Source organism: Talpa europaea (genome assembly GCF_964194135.1).
Source record: "Talpa europaea genome assembly, chromosome: 4".
Classification (NCBI taxonomy): Eukaryota; Metazoa; Chordata; class Mammalia; order Eulipotyphla; family Talpidae; genus Talpa; species Talpa europaea.
The window spans coordinates 5,802,547-5,819,654 of NC_140070.1; the positions used below are offsets into that span (position 1 = coordinate 5,802,547).

The window sequence follows — 17,108 nt, forward strand, 5'->3', positions numbered from 1 at the left end:
GTGGGTATGGCGTGAAATAGGCAGTTGCTAAGGTGAGAAACTGTCCACTTATAGAGTGTGGAAAAGTAATGTCTCACTGGAAAGAAAACAGGATGGATTAGTGACTAGATAGATAATGCAAGATATGATAAAGATGTTATTGCCAGGAAATAGATGGTAAATAGATGGTGTTTACCACACAATTCCTTTAACTTTTATGTATATTTAAATTTTTTCATAAAGCCTTGGTGGTAACACATAAAGAACATGTGCAAATATCTTTGGTGCTATTCCATGAGAAATTCACTGGCTTTTCATACTCTGCCTAGCAGAATGTGCAAATGTTAATGCAGTGAAGTGTCCATATTGGTGTTATTTGAAGCTTGATTTGAATTTGTTGCAGTTTTTAACATAACAAATTAATTGCAACATTGTTAAAAATCATGTTTTACTTAAACCATGTTTTTAAATAAATCTTTATAAGATTTCCGGTCATCTGTCCATTTACACACATCAAAATGATAGGTTATCTGCAGCCCAGGAACAAGAGCCATTTGTGAGTAAAGAGCAATCAATAGTCAAGACTCCTACTCATTCCATAGAGGACAGAAGCAAAACGAACAGAAGTCACAGACTATCTCTTCTTTATTTAGTTGGTCAAGACTGCTGCCTGTTGTCCATCTTTATACTTTTTGACTATTACAACATAGAAAGAAGAATGAAGTCAAAAGTAAGAGGCCAGAAAAACTGGGTGTGGTATTTTTCTGATAGGTCTGGATCATCAAATGATTACCATCAAACATAACATCTGTGTTGAGTAGAATTTCTAAAAGGTCAAAGACAGTCACTGAAAGATAAATGCAATACAGATGGATTTTAATTGACAGCTTAGGAATTTAAAGAAAATCACAAGGTGCTTTTGCTGGAAAAAAAAAAAAGGTGCGCTACAAGCATGCTTAGACATTTGATTTTTTTAAAATTGGGATAAGAAACGACAGCACATCTATTCTGTGACCTACCAGGCACAGATTTCCAGTTCTGCTCCCTCCTGTACCCCCTGGGGGCCTGTGAGCTTCCATTTCCACCACTTCCCTAAAGGTTGTCTACCTGTCCTGCCCACGTGCTCACCCCCAGCCACGTGCGGCTGTTTGAATTAAAATGAATTAAAAAGGACAAGTAAGCTTCAATTCCTAAGTTGCATCAGCCACATTTCCAGTGATCAATAGCCACCTGCGTCTGACAGGTATTGAATTGGGCAGCGCAGAAATAGAACATTTCCATCCTCAAACAGAGCATCTGGCTGTGCTGCCCGGGGCCTGGCTACTCAAAGTGTGGGTCTGTGGACCCAGCGGCAGCACCTGGGAGCCTGTCTGAATTGCAGACTCCTGGTTCTCACTTCAGATCTGCTGAATCAGAATATGCATTTTAACAAGATCCCCAGTGACGCCTGGGCACATCTGAGCGGGTAAAGCACAAGTCTGGACTTCCTCTCATCAAATTACATGTTCTGGAACGCCACGAAAGCAATCTTTTGACATATAAATGTGATGCTTTTTCACAGCTCTGCTTTCATTTCTTCCATTTCGTCCCTAATTCCAGTTCTTCTCAAACCTCCTGGGAGGCGGTGCAGCCTCCCAGGGCCCTTGATTGTTTGAGGCCAGCTTCCCTCCTTGCCTGGCCTTGGGGCTATGTGAGATGTTTCTCTAAGCAGCAGGCTCCTATTTCAAAAATGGAGGTAGCGGCTCCTAGGGAGGCTGTGAGATGCAGCGGGAGGCACCTTGAGACCCCATGCACCCTCTGTGGACCACGCAAGAGTTTCTTCCTCCCCGGGTCCTGGGTGGTTCCACTAAGCATTTTGTCACCAAACCTAACAGACTCAACTCCTCATCTTTCAAGCCTCATCTGCTAAATCAAGTCTTTCCCCAGTACCTTCAGTGAAAATGTTCTTTTCTCTTTTATTTTTGTTCTGATGGCTGACCTGCTCTAAAAGCATGTACTATTAAAACTGAGTTTTTGCACCCAGGTTTGTATCATAGGGCTATGAGTTTCTAGAAGAAGAGCTAATTTGTACCTGGAACATCAATCAGAGAGCCCAGAAAAATGCTGACCTAAAAATGATTATAGAAAACTGTGAAAGTACCACAAGAAAATGTAAGTGAATTAAGAAAATTACTTAGTGTAATTTTTTTTGGTGTCCTTCCAAAAATAGGAAGAAAAAATCTGATAAATTTCACAATTGTTTTTGCCATATACCATACAGCATTTTAAAAATAATCACTTAAAAAATTCTATATAACACATGGCAAAAAACAATTATGAACAAAATTAATAATAAACTGAGAAAATATATAACCTACATAACAAATGATTCACATCCTGAATAAGCAATTGAAAAATAAGAAAAGGAGAAAAGCCCTATTAGAAAAATGGGCGAAAAGGTCTATGAATAAAGGAAAGATGTTTGGCCTTCCCAGCAGCAGATGAAAACATAAGATGTTTTAACCTAAGAAACTGGCAAAAGTTAAAAATATTGATAATGAATAGCACTGATAGTTCACTACCCAGGGTGACATGACCACGGTTTACAAAATTTAAAACATGTCTGCCCTCTGGCACAGCAAATTTCATTCAAAGAATTTATTTTGATCAAAAATGTGATCCATTGCATAAACACACACATACAAGCTCAAGAAAATACTGCATTTCGGGGACTGGTTAATTAAAAACAGCCACAAAATAAAATTATAGACCTATAATGTTTCATGAATGATAAGCAAAAAAGCCTGGCAAAAAAGTACATTTAAAAATATTTTAATCTACCTGCATACATGCAGGGAAAATAGCTGAAAAGATAACAATATTACCTGTGGGAATTAATATTAATTTTCACTTTCTTTTAGACCTTTCTTTATTCTGAGATTCTGATAAGAATAGAAAACAAAAACAAAAACAAAAACAAAACCTATTCCCTTCCCTCCCTCCTTTGCAGCAGTTATTCATCTTGATGATCCTAAGATGAACTTCATTTTAGAGAAGAGACATGTTAATTCTACATTTTTATAATGTACTCTACTGGAAAGCAAGAAAGTTCTAGGATTGAAATAATTCCTCAAGCTTTTTTCTTTGACTTATTCCCAAGGCTTGAACTTCTCATGGACAGTCAATCTCAGAAGGGGGTCTCTAAGGCAGTGGAAAAACACAGCCAAAGATGGCTGCACTTTTGTTAAGGGTTGTGAGGTCAATCTGACAATGACATTGGTCTCCCATTAATTCTGGGGTTTGTCACAATGATCTCGCTGGAACAGGTTAGAGTCCCTTCTCTCCTTCTCTGCTGGACACGCGCTACGAAAGGACATCTTCCCAAGAGGAAAAGGAGCATCTTTATTTAACAAAAGATTTCTCATGTTGATGAAGAAATAAAATCTTTACCCAATTTTTAAGAAGACCTTAGGCTAGTGTATTAGCCATTTGAGCACGCGGAAAACCAGTGAAAATTCTAAGTATATTGGTGCTTGATTACAACAATAAAAGGAGGAGATAATTCTTTCACGATACAAGTAATTTTTGCCAGTAACACTTGGAATGTATCGCTTTAATTTCTAGGACAATAATTACTCATAGCAAATGTTCAAGAAATAACTGCTGCAATGACAAGAGTACATGCGTACATTAACCACAGAATTTGCAGATTTCCATGTGGGGAAAAATGAAATTAAAGGGAGAAGCTTATCTTAGTGGTACCGTAGGAATAAAGTACAATGCTAACTATTTAACAACAAAACAGGCAATTTGAAAAAAAAGGGACATTGTGAGTTCTTACTTAGAATTCTGATAATGATATCTACGAATGAATTCTTGAAAAGAACACAAGTCTTGAAAACAACAGTGATCTAATCTCACATTGACTTGCCATTTTTCTTGATAGTGTGACATTACACAAATCAAATTAAAAAGTATCAGAGCAAATATTATATTTAAAATGTTATATGATCAGGAAGGATGTCGAACAAGAACACATTAGCACAGATAGTGAATTCCAGCCCTCTACAGTGTTTACTGTCTGTTTGGGATGCACCTCAGTAAAAAAAAAACAAAAAATAAACAAAAAAACCCCCCAAAAACCCCCAAAAATAAAACCCTAAAATATATCTGCTTAATTTATTACATCCCACTTAAAATGAGTATATTTCAGAATCGTTTAAAATTCTTTAGCACATTGCGAACAGATACAAATAATTTATGCAACTAACTAGGAGAGCTTCTCTTAATAGCTGGTATTTTCCAGCTGAAAACTAGAAATCTGTCTCTGAGCACGGATTTGGGCTGTGCTATTCCTCACTTACCTTGGGTGTTAGGAGACTGCACAGCAGAGTTTCATTAGTGTGTGATCTCAGCCAAGTGACAACCCTTTGGGTACCTGGCTTGACCATTTTTACAAAGAGGGAGTTAACTTAGGTTGAAAAATGACACAAAGGTTTCCTCTTGCTTTCATCTCTGACGGACAGTGGCTCTGTGAGGTGCTGTGTGAAGCACTGTGATGGGATAATAAGCCTGGATGTGGGTTCGGGGGAAAGGGTGCCGGATTCATTAGTGATGTCCGCCATTGCCATGGTCAAAGAATTGGCAGTAATCATTGGAACATTCCGCTTAGTTGCCCTCCCTGACTCAATTATCTCTCCAGTTCCTTCATGCTGTAAAATTCTATTTTTCTCCTAAAGGTTGTAACTCCACATGGTTATTTCACTTTTCAAGGCCATCATTTATAACCAATGGGTATTGTTGCTAATGATAGAAACTGGTTCCCTGCAAAAGCATCCTAGGTTGTTAGCTACAGCTCGGTATTACTCATATTCAGCTGTACAATTTCATGGGGCACCACAGATCGCTTTGTAAACTTGAGAACGCATCAGTGGCTGCTGTTCTTGGTGGAAAAACCACACAGGCTATGATTTATCTCACTGGACACCATTAGCATTTCCATGTGCTGGACCTTCCCCCACACTTAGAAGCAGATCAAAATGCAATGTGGTCATTTCTGACATTTTAAAACGCAATTTCCAATAGCCTGAATGCTCCTCAGTGTTGTGAAATAGTTAAATCAGAGGAATATTTACAACTTCTATTAGCAGCTAACATCATTGGGGTTACTATTAAATGAAAACTTGATCAATACTACATCAGAAAAGATGAAAAATCCCCCCTATCTGACAGAGTATATAATCCATTCATTGTTTTATGGATGCATCATTCTCTGGAGAGTGTTCCTGAGTGCAAGATGATGGTCCTGAGTGACGAGTTTTGCATTTAGACAGCTGAGTGAGCTGAAAGGCGGGTGACGTTAGCAGGTGCTGAGAGCTCCCTGCCGAGGGTGCTGTGGGGAGAGTGCCCCGAGATCCTTCCTGCAGGCCGAGGCCGCACTGCACATGTGGAACGTCATAGAACGATTCAGGTCGCACCGGGCTAAGTCAAACTAGCTGTCGTCCAAGTGAGACCTCGTTCTTGATACAAATGCGGCTTTTCTATTTCAATAGGCTGACAATTTCTGAAAGTGCTCCGGGAAGCATATTTTACCCGGCTCTGCCGCACCCAACATGAACTGACCCAACATGAACAACTTCTTGACCGAATAAATAAAACCAACAGAGCCACCATCTGCCGTTTGGATTTATAGACGAAATAAATGGAAAAAATCGGTTCTTACCTATAAAATAGGAGAGGAGTATTGCCAGGAGCACGGACACCCCTACGGCGCACAGCGCGGTGCATTTCCAGCTACAGTACTTGGAAGATTTCTTGAATTTAAAAGCGCTTCTTGATAGGGTGTTTCTAGGGAGTGGCCGAGTAGGCGGCGAGTAGACAGAGCCAGATGCCATCGTGTATCCTGGGGTTGCAGTACTGAACAGCGGCGTCGTCCCTGTTCCTGTTTTGAATAGGAAATGCCTGTGGACGGGAGAGCATGGTTATAGGATGCGTCGTTCTATACATCACCTGTCGTTACAGGTGCCGGCGGGAGAGACAGGGCCAGCTCTGCAGGAGCGCTCCTCTGCCTCTTCAGCCATTTATCTCAGATGGTTCCAAAAAATGCTAAGAAAAGATTTTAACCAAAAATAAAAAAAATAAAAAACCTAACTCAGATAATTGACTGATGAAAGTGGCTGATTTCTAGAGTATCCAGTAGTATTTGTGAGTACAAAGGACGCCTGTCCCTTCAAGTGGCTATCTAGAGACACAGGAAGTTATTTCAATCACACCATTTCCTGCACAGAACCATTCTGGAACATCCCTGTATGGACACCCTGTATGGACATCTTCCCATTTTCTTTAAGAGGACTGTTCCTCTGTAGTTGCGTGTGCTGGCATGTAGACTGTGCGTGTACAAGATTATGTGCATGAGAAACACAAGTATGCACGAACACACTGATGATGGGCATGCAGACTGATTTTCTGGGTGTCCATGGAAACACTGGCATCCCAGCCTGCTCACGGCCAACGGTTCCATCCTGCTGGAGCCCAGGCAGCTGGTCAGTGCTACTGGGGAGGAAGAGGCAGGTAGGAGAGGACACTTTCTGAAACCAAGCCTGAATCAATGACTGGGTTAGTGAATCAGGTTGTAGATCGCATGTGGAGAGGTTCCCTTAGCAACCGAGTTACACCAGCAAGCTCCGAAAGTCTCTAAAAGTCGCCTGTTCTCTACTGAGCTATTTGGTGGAGCCCATCACGCAGTCTCTACAGATGCTGATTTCTAATGCTACATATCAGAAACCTACAAGATGTTATAGGCCATTGTTACTATAATAAAAGCTTAAAGGAGAAAATGTTTAGCAGAAATTGAACCTCCTATGGTAAGGTGAGGGATTCTTTAGGACAGAACCTATTTTAAGATTCCTATGAAGAGTTAAAGTCCTCAAATTAAAAAAATTAAAAGCACCACATTTTTCATGGGTTACCTATTAGAGTATGCAAATAATTTACAGCATCTTTGGTTTGTGTCCTAACATTTAGTGTTATATGCCCCGATGACATGGCCAATGAATTCAAAAAGCTGAGCTTTCTCTTCGTATGCAGGAAGTTAAATAGCCAGCAATTTTCCACATGGGACAGAACAGTCTTTATGCAAGATGACTGTAGATGGTACACAGCTGAATATTTTTCATTCTAATGCTCACACATCTACCTCTGCACACACATATTTCATGGGTGTATATCTGTATGGAGTTAGAGTCCATTTCTTTCCAATACAATTATTGGGTTAGTAATATGTGCAGAAATTCCAAAGTTTAATACAACCAGAGAGGAAAGAATTCTGGACAGAGGCAGCAATTCTCCTGGCCACCCATGACTACGCAGGTGCTTCTCTTCACCAAACTTCCCCCTTTGCAAAGCAGCAGAGTCAGCTCCCCTCCTGAGGGGGTCCCCCTGGGACTATGAAGGCGTCCCTTCTAACAAAACTATGCCTTTCCCGGCAGCGCTTTCTGCCTGCCTGTGTTTATGCAAGCATCCTTGACTTCCCTTCCCTTTCTATAAAAACCTGCCCGTTTGAATATTAAAACAAACAAACAAGCAAAGAATCCTGGATACAAACCAAAAGGTCTGGGTTGAAGGTTCTGAGCTATCATTGCCTAATTTTTTTTTTTAAGATTTATTTATTTATTTATATATACATGCACTAGGTACAGTCAGAAGCGCGGGAGGGTGAGAGAATTCACCAGAGCCAGAGCAGGAAACAGAACAGGCAGACTGATGAAATACACTGCTGAGGGAGCAGCGGGTGGCAGGTGAGGTCTGTGCGCCATGTGGGATCCTTGCCCAGTGGCCGGGGATCGAACTGGTGCTGCAGAGGCTGTGGGCAGCTTCGCAACCCAGAGCTCAACCACTGCACCACCGGGGAGGCCCTATCACTTCTTATTAACATGACCCGAGGAATCCTCGGTTGTATGATTAGGCTTCTCCCCACCCCCAACTGTAATATGGAGCTGATGATTTACTTATCTCGCAGGGTTGTAAACCAGTTAATGTATCTAAAAATGCCTTTCCAACTACAAAAATAGAACAGATGCAAAGGATAAGTTACTACTTCTCTAAACCCAACTAGCAACTACATTGTGAGTCCAGTCCTCTCCTTCCCCCCATGGAACTTCTTTATAAAGCAAATGGAAAAGTTTGCAGCCAGCATGAAATAGCACGTTGGAAGCAGCATTTTTAGCACCTACTGCCTCAGTCATGTTCAGCTTGGTTGTGAAGAATGTGAGCTCTGGAACCAGGCTGTCTGGGTTCAAATCCAGACTTCACCTAAAATTAGCTGGATGATTTTTTAAAGTTACTCAAATTTTCTGTGTCTTAGTTTTATCATCTGTAAAATGGGAATAGAAACTATATCAATTACATAGTCTTATGAGGACGAAGTGAAGTAAGACATAGGAAGTGGTTATATGAGTGTCCTGCATGGTAACTGCTAGTAAAAAAAGTATCCCTCCCATTCTCTTATCAGAACTACATTCCAAAAGACCAAAAATTGTCATCAGACTTTAAATCCTAATTAAAAATGTACCACTGCATAAAGTGATGCATACAAATGAATTCACGGGTTGCCAAGTGGATGTTGGCGATTCCATACTCAGGATTAGATGGTGACACCCAAGGAGGAATCCAGCCCCCGAAAATTCCAGAGTGTGTGTGTGTGTGTGTGTGTGTGTGTGTGTGTAGATCACATCTTCTCCATCCATTCATGTGTTCTGGGACATTTAGGTTGTTCCATATCTTGACTATTGTAAATAGTGCTGCAATGAACATAGCAGTACAGATTTCCTTTCAAATTAGTGTTTTTGTGTTCTTTGGAGTGTGTTTTTTTCCCTCTTGAATGTTTTCCCCTTTGTTTTGTGCAGCCTCACCTCTCTACTCCAGCAGCTGCTTTTATTGCTTTGCCTCCAGGACAGATGAGACAGGATGAGAAGTAGGACTACATGGAATCTCTTGCTGTTTTCCTAAAGCCCGGTCTACTTGGTGAAATGGGGTGGACTGGAGTAGAACCATGATGCATGGGAGAAGTACAGTTTGAGATAAAAAAGGGCTTTCCCTCTAGGAAAATTTCTTCCTGCTGGGAGCAGGAAGAGACACAGAGGGAAGCTGATAAGAAGAGAGGATTCACCCGGGTCCAGTGTGAGAAACCCGCCGTCTGCTTTGCAGGCAGCGTCCTGGGGAGGTGGCAAGATTCCAAAAGTCTGAGGCTGTGGCTGCAATTTCCCTGTGATGCTGGGTGTCCATAAACAGCAGAGAGCACTACCCAGTGCATCTCCGCACACGAAAACAAAGCACTGGAAGAGTCACTCATGAGTGTCGCCAAAGACAGACTCCTGAGCCTAGGTCTTTGGAACCATGAATAAACTGTGGGGAAGTAATAATAGAGTCTGGACTATAACCCCAGTGTTGGACAGAAACAGAACTTGGTAGAAAAAGATTTGTTTAGATGGAAAACCTCATTTTATTAAGGATTAGAGGAGACAAGTGGGGGACGGAGGGCAGAAGTCACTGGTTGCGCCCTGGAGAAGAGGCACAGTGTATCAGGGTGGGCGACCTGGGAGAGGGGGAGCCTATGCCTTAAGACTCAGAGAGAGACCTGCAAAGGTAACAGGATCACCAAGAGAAAGGTGATGCTTTGAGTGTGTGGGAGAAGCAGGTATAGAGAGGCCACCTGAGGTGCTGAGTCTCAGCAGGCTTTGCAAGAAGTAGAATTTCTTCTATAGCTTCAAGAGGAACATAGAAATGGTGAGTGTGTGGTTGGGCCTGAAGAGGCCACATAGATAGGGAAGGCTGTGTCTGCAATGACAGGTCAATTAATAGCCATAGAACAGACAGCATGAAAATGCAGTATCAAACACCAAATGCCCCACTGGGCTCAGTATCACTTAAGGGGGTAAAGTATGAGGGGGTGCAACTCAAATTCTGAGTAAAATTTGCAGGATTAAGCCTTCAAATAAAATAATGGGGCCTCCCCTGGTGGTGCAGAGGTTGAGCACTGGGCTGCGAAGCTGCCTGCAGCCTCTGCAGCGCCTGTTCGATCCCCGCTGCCAGCGAGGGTCCCACATGGCGCGCAGACCTCTCCTGCCGCCTGCTGCTTCCCTCAGCAGTGTATTTCATCAGTCTGCCTGTTCTGCTCTGGCTGTGGTGAATTCTCTCACACTCCCATGCTTCTGACTGTACCCAGTGCTTGTATAAATTAAATAAATTAAAAGAAAGAAAACAATAGCAATATTTAAAAAGCAAGGTAGTTAATTGAAGAATAAGCAAATCTATTGCTTGTCTTCTCCCAGTTGAATGTAAACTCTCCGAAGACCTACTTACCTCTGTGTTTTCAGGATTTAGAAAGGTCTTGGTAAAGAACTGAGCACATAGTAGTTGCTCAATAAATACTGTAAAATAAATGTTGGTGGCCCTTGTGCTGATGAAGAAAGGGGGTGTCAGATAAATTATGTTCCTTGGCTGAGGATCCAGAGCTAATAAATCAAACAGTAAGACAAAAATAAAAGTTAGAAATTCTAGGGGCCCGCTGGAAAGCATCCCTTGAAAATGGGGGATAGTTTAATGTGGTCTGGGGCATTTTTCAATCCCATTTTCAATGGGATCTGAACCTCAGCCCGTGGGACTCTACAAATTATCATCCCAGCCTCAATATTAAAAGCCCATCTCTACCATGTGCGAGACACAGAACAGGGAGCTAGACACAGCCACGTGCCATCCTCGAGTTGGATAGCTCTGCTTCAATTTCCCAAATCTCAGCTCGACACATGAGGTCCATCTGCTTTGGTGATCCTGGCAAAAACGTCTTTCAAGAACTAGGCTTGAACTGCTTTGAAATTCTTACTTTTCTTAGAGTAAAATGCCACTTTGAGATACTGCTGAAAACAGCGATGTGATACTCAAAAATACACTAGTCCTCACTGAGTGGAGCTGAAACCCTCTTTATCTTGAACAAGTTTTTAACCTACTTAATACATAACTTATGTTTGCCATTGCAAGACACAATAGAATTTAATTGTGTTTAAGATATTGCCTTTAAATCTCAGAAATCTATTTCCCTGTCTTCTGTCTATATGTCCACGCCTGTCCAGAGGGCATCGCCAGTGCTCTGTAGACAGATATTCAAACAGAAACCCTTTGAAACACTGAAAAAGAAGCCATGTCACCAGTGCATTATATATAAAATATAAGGGGTCTTGAGTAAGTTCTGCTGGTGTGGAGGCACAGAAACACTTTTTATAAAGATTATTTAAGTAGATGTATTTCGACACCATTCATAACCAAACGGTGTCATTTGTCTGAGGGCCACAATTTTTCCTTTAGGTAAAATTAGGCCTCAAAACAGAGATATGAAAATACAGCTGTAAAAACCTTAGACATTAAGCAGAATAGTAGGTCTATGTCAACATATTTTCTATAGAGGAGAATGTCTGGTTTCAGAGTCGGTAGGAATCTGTCCATATTTATGCTCAGACAGGGGTCCCTTCTTTCCAAAGGCAACAATGTCCTTTGCACAGTGGCATGTAAAACATTCAGTCCTGGCGCCTCCCCTGTGGCCTAGGAGTTAAGTCTCAGCACTACCACTGCTATGGCCTGAGTTTGATCCCTGGCTGGGGAGCTGACCCACAGGGCACAGCAGACCTCTCCTGCCTCACCCGCTGCTCCCCTCAGCAGTGTATTTCAGCAGATCCGCCTGTCCTGCTCCCCATACTCTCTGAATCCTCTCACTTCCTGCATTTCTGGCCTACTCTCCAGTTCTTTTATGCAAAGAATTAAATAATAATAATAAAAAAAAACCCATTCAGACCTGACAAGTGTGGACTGTGACTCACCAAGTCATCTCTAACTCTGCAGCTTCTAAGCTGTTTCGGGGTTCCACACGATGCTGTTTGTGTCTAGAACTCTGCAGATACTTAACGAACAAATATAAACGAATCTGAACATCCACTCCCATAAAAAGTACTCAGTGAGTTTCAGTGAGAAAATAACTTATCCCTGAATTCTCCCTGCAGCACCTCTACCTGTGTGTCCTGGCTCGCTGGCCCCACCCTGGCCACATCCTTGGGAATATGCTCCAGTCTCCAAATTTCAGCATAAATTACTACAAGGGCCTCCCTTGTGGCACAAGGGGTTAAGCACAGCACTATGAAGCAATCTGCAGTCTCTGCAGCACGAGTTCAATCCCCAGTCAGGGAGCTGACCCACATGGCCAGCAGACCTCTCCTGACTCACCCGCTACTCCCCTCAGCAGTGTACTTCGGTCAATCTGCCTGTTCTGCTCCCCACTCTGTCTCTGGTGAATCCTCTCACTCCCCACATCTCTAGCCTGTACCCCAGCTCTTATATGCATAAATAAATAAATCTTAAAAAAATATGACTATCAAAAACACCTGCTTTTGACCTGGCATCCACATGCGGTTGAGAGAAGAAAGGCAGAAATTGTCTTTACTTCTCAGGACCATATTTGGGAATGAAAAAAATGTGATCCTGGGAGAATATTCCCCGTTGTATTCAGCAATAAAGCAGCAGCCACCGCAGCGTCTGTCAGCGCCGCGCGCACCGAGCAGGCTGCTGGGTTCTGATGTGTCTAATGCGCCCTGCGTGACACCTGCCTCCAGTTCCTCGGCTATTTGCGCCCCCGATTCCACGCTGGTGATGAACTGGAGGCGCACTTGAAGAGAGACTATGAGAGACTGAGATGAGGAAAATCAATTTCAAAGCCCCAAAGACAGCTGGTGCGGAAGGTCACGGAGCACTAACAGTGGCTTTGTGGCTCGGGCATCTTGAGGGGGATTCTATTGAACAACAAGACGGGGACCGCCGAGCTGCGCAGCATCATTAACTGCGATGCCACGGAGCCACGAAACCCTAAGTGGGAAGGATTAGGCCAGATGAAGTCCAATTAATGGCGGCTCTTTTCTCTTCACGTTGAAAGGTCTATTTCTTTGTTGATCTGCCTTCACACCAACCTTTTCATTGCAGCTTCCACCTTCTGTTCTAGCTGGTATTTCTCACCGAGCCTGTGATGTCCCTTCTCTAGGGGTCATGTCACAAATTTAAAATTAGTAGGGACAAAGACCCAGTCGCCTCATCTTTCTGCTGTCCCCATTCCTGCCTTTTGGTCACTGCTAGTGACTCTGCTTTCGTCTCTAACTGGTGGACTTCGAGGCAATTTCAAGCACTCGCCCATCCCAGCTGCCCGCTCGCCCACCTGGGACTCAACCTGGCGGAGCTTCTTGTGTTCTCTCTCCTTTATGCACGTTTTTTCTTTTTCTTCCTTTTTTTGGTGGGAATGGATAGGTTCTTCTGAGTTCTTGTGCCTTAACTTTATCTTTTTAATATATTTGGCAGAGCAGAGCGGAGGAGAAAGCACACTTCCCTTGCCACTTTTCTTTATGCTCAAGTGAAAAGTCAGGTCTTAAATACTGAGTATTTGTGTCACCATTTCCACCTCCTCTTACCTCGGGTTACTTGTAAGTGCTTCTTATCGTGTGTTTTGTCTCTTCGCTTCATCTCCTAGAAAGTATGTTTTGGCCCTCAGTAATTCTTCACTTTTGATTGATTTTGTTTATCAAAGTAATAAGCACAAAACTTGCTCTCGTCACCTAGTGGCAAAGTCATCATTTTTGGGGTAAACTTAAGTGTGACTTTCTGTGTGATACTAAACATAATATCACTATATCGATAGATCAAAAAGATCCTATCATCATGTTCAAAAGTAAATAAATTATATAACTAAATTGTAAGCTTACAAAAGCCCCCAGGAAACAAATAGGTTAATGCCAACCTTTTGTCCAGGAGCTTAATATCATCATATTATTCCTCTAATATCAAGAAGATGCATTGATAAGTTACACTTATAAGGACTAAAATCAAAAGCATTCTGGAAAATACGTTCTAGCATCAATCAAAGTGGTTTTGAGTCATTTCATCAATGGGACACTGGAGTAGAAAATAAAGGTCAAGCAGAAACTGTGCAACCACTGAATGAAATTTTAATTAGACTAACTTCATAATTGGTTATCTTTACAGAAGGGAGTTTTTTTCCCCTTCAATGTTTTATAGTGTCCAACCTTTTCAGAGATGGGCAAACAAAGCAAATGATTGGGGAAAAATGAGCATAATGGTGTTCATTTTCTGTCTCTAAGGCACAGCTGGAAACTTTATTCGTGACATACAGACACTTGGAAAAAAATATTTCTATTGTATATTTCCTATTATACCTTACGGGGAGAAAGACAATACTGCACATGAAATGTTGGTTCTTTCTTCCAGTTCTTATATTCTTTGTGGAACAAAGAGAGTAATTTACATCAGACTACATGTGAACTGTTAATACAATGTCTTGAGGCTCTGAATTCTACTCATATTTCTAGGCAAATCAATAAAAATTTTACTGAGAATATAGATTGTTTCTTTCAAATTAGATGCTCTGATTTCAAAGGCGACACACCAATGGGGAGAAAGATTGGCTATTATTTGGCCAAATTTGGAACCTGTTCAGAATCCAAAGTCCTGAACTTAAGAGCTAAGGAAATTTTAAGGTATTGGTTCTTTTTCCTTCAGGCAAAATATAACTTTCTGGATTTAAGAGGCTTATTAAAGGTCTCACAAGATTTCCTCAACATCAAACAACTCCTCCAAAATGACATTTTCAGATCTAAAGCAAATGAATCCCACACGTGTGGATTAAATTTACCTAGAAATATATGAAGGCTAAAATAACTACCAAGTTCAAAGTAGTTTTAGTTACTCCATGATGCCCAAACAATGGACAGTTTGCCTAAAATTCATCATAAGATACAACACTTTTTAAAAAACTGTCAACAATTAAAATTATGTGCATTATTTTCCTTCCCTATTGCCCAATGTTATTCATTTAATTATGTGCAGCTTATAATTGAGAATATATTTATTAAATTCTACAGGACTTAAAAATGGCTCCAAATATTAATTTGTCAGTATATATTTGAAAGAAATGATATATCTGACTGGTATATTAACTATTATCCAAGCATTTGGAAAACTTACAACCTGTGCTTCATTATCACAGTCTTTAAAATTTTTACTATCAAATTTTCAACTTTAAATTACAAAAACCCACTGGATTATCCACGAAAGGTGTATTTAGAAATGTGTTCAGAACTGATGAAAAGACTGGAACAGCAGTTTAGTTAAATGACGTGCTTTGGATAATGATGCCAGGAAAGATGAAATTTCTGGCAGACACTTAAATAGAAAACTACAGAAAGCAAGTCCATGTAGAACATTACCTGCTCTTATTTGAGCTTGATGCCTGTCTGTCTTCCTTCCCTTTTACCAACTGATTCCCCATAGTACTCAGATTCATCTAGTGCAATTACTTACAGAGCTTAAATACCAAGCTGGATAATAGCTAATAGTTAAACAGCTAGTTGGGAAAAAATCCCCATCAGTCCCCATCAAAGGATACTGGTGTTCAGAATCGCCGAAGATTCAGAGATAACAGAGATAACAGAAGCTGCTGTGAATTTTCAGGGGAAAGCCCACCCAAGCTAGCGTCCATATCAGGCTGCAAAAGTCACTGCACACTCACCTAACTTCCTCTTCATAATAATTCAACCAGCTTGAGGATGGAATCACAGGTTTTGGTAGGGTCTTGTGAACCTGAGTAATCGAATTCATGGGTAGGGGCGAAAGGGTATTTGGAGATTATCTCATACATTCAGGTGGTGGTTCTCAAACTTTAGATGGCATCAGAATCTTCTGGAGTGCTTGCTAAAGCAGAAGGCTTGAGATGGAACCCCAGCAGCCGAGGTTGCTGGTCCGGGGACCACACCTTGAGAGCCCAGACAGTGATGCAGGTCTCAGCATAGCGCCTTCTTAGCTCCAGTTTCATGTCAAAACTCCCACTGAGATTGAGTAACACATCAGAAAATCAATTCAAAAGATTCAAAAGATGGTACAGGATGGGTCTGAACTTTGAGCGGTGACTTAACGGAGCACGTGCATATGCTGATTCTCCAGGATACACACCTGAGGCTTGTGTATTATCGTGTGATGTCATTTCGATTATAACAAATTAAAATTTAAAAAATTCCTGCCGAATGAATCACTGCTAAGAGGTCACTTCGAGTAGTCAATTAAAAAAAATGGAATTTAGGGCCTCTCCGGTGGCGCAGCTGTTGAGCGCTGGGTTGCAAAGCTGCAAGTAGCCTCTGCAGCGCTGGTTTGATCCCGGCTGCTCCCCGGTCACCGGAGGAGGGTCCCGCATGGCGCGCAGACCTCTCCTGCCGCCCGCTGCTCCCCTCAGCAGTGTCCTTCGGTCCTTCTGCCTGCTCTGCTCCCCGCTCTGGCTCTGGTGAATTCTCTCACCCTCCCGCGCTTCTGACTGTACCCAGTGCTTGTATAAATAAATAAATAAATCTTTAAAAAAATAAAAAATAAAAAAATTGAATTTAGAAAACAAAGGCTCCATCTTTGTAAGCTGAAGATCAAAATGACCCACGTTTTTCATTGTATTGTCTGTCACCTCACTTCTATATGTTCACTGCAACATCCTTCTTCATTGTTCTTCCCTTTCAGTTTCACCTATTTGTTAAGAAATCTGTTCCCCAACCTTCCTAATCATGCAGCTACGTGACTTTTGGGTTCTTCTCTGTTTGTCAGAGATATTTCCATGCTTATTCTAAAGCATTAACCAACCTACCATATTATTCCCAAACTATCGTCTTTGATGGGGTTCGCCTTCCTTTTCTCACTGAACTTATTAATACATGGATTTGTGAGAAGTCTAGCTGAGAAATCACCTTGGGTACTTACAACTTCCCAAAAGGTTTAACGACGTTCTTGGTACAGACAATGCTATTTCTCTACGCTTAACTTTTCTGGCTGGAATAGTTGTTATAGATTTCTTTTCCCTCTAAAAACTTTGCTTCAATTTATCACCTGCATTCAAGTCTATACCGGAAGGAAAGAGATCCTTTTAATCATTCTCTTTGTTCATTAGCAGAGACTTTTGGAAGATTCAACTCTAAATATTTTAAGAGCAATATACACGCATGCACACACACACACACAGACATGCAACACCCTTACCCCTTTTCACCTCTGCTATTTTGAGAAGGAAAGGAAAT

At 41.5% G+C, this 17,108-nt stretch overlaps 1 protein-coding gene across 8 annotated transcripts in view; it reads right to left on the bottom strand.

Moving 5' to 3' along the window:
* Nucleotides 1-17,108, bottom strand: part of TENM3 (teneurin transmembrane protein 3) — a gene marked incomplete at both ends in the record, with an annotated part of 409,334 nt that overhangs the window by 141,201 nt on the left and 251,025 nt on the right. For all 8 annotated transcript variants that reach the window (XM_084232543.1, XM_084232542.1, XM_084232541.1 and 5 more), the window contains one exon: nt 5,681-5,919. In XM_084232543.1, the coding sequence (XP_084088669.1) occupies nt 5,681-5,919 (239 nt within the window). The remainder of the gene's footprint in view (nt 1-5,680; nt 5,920-17,108) is intronic.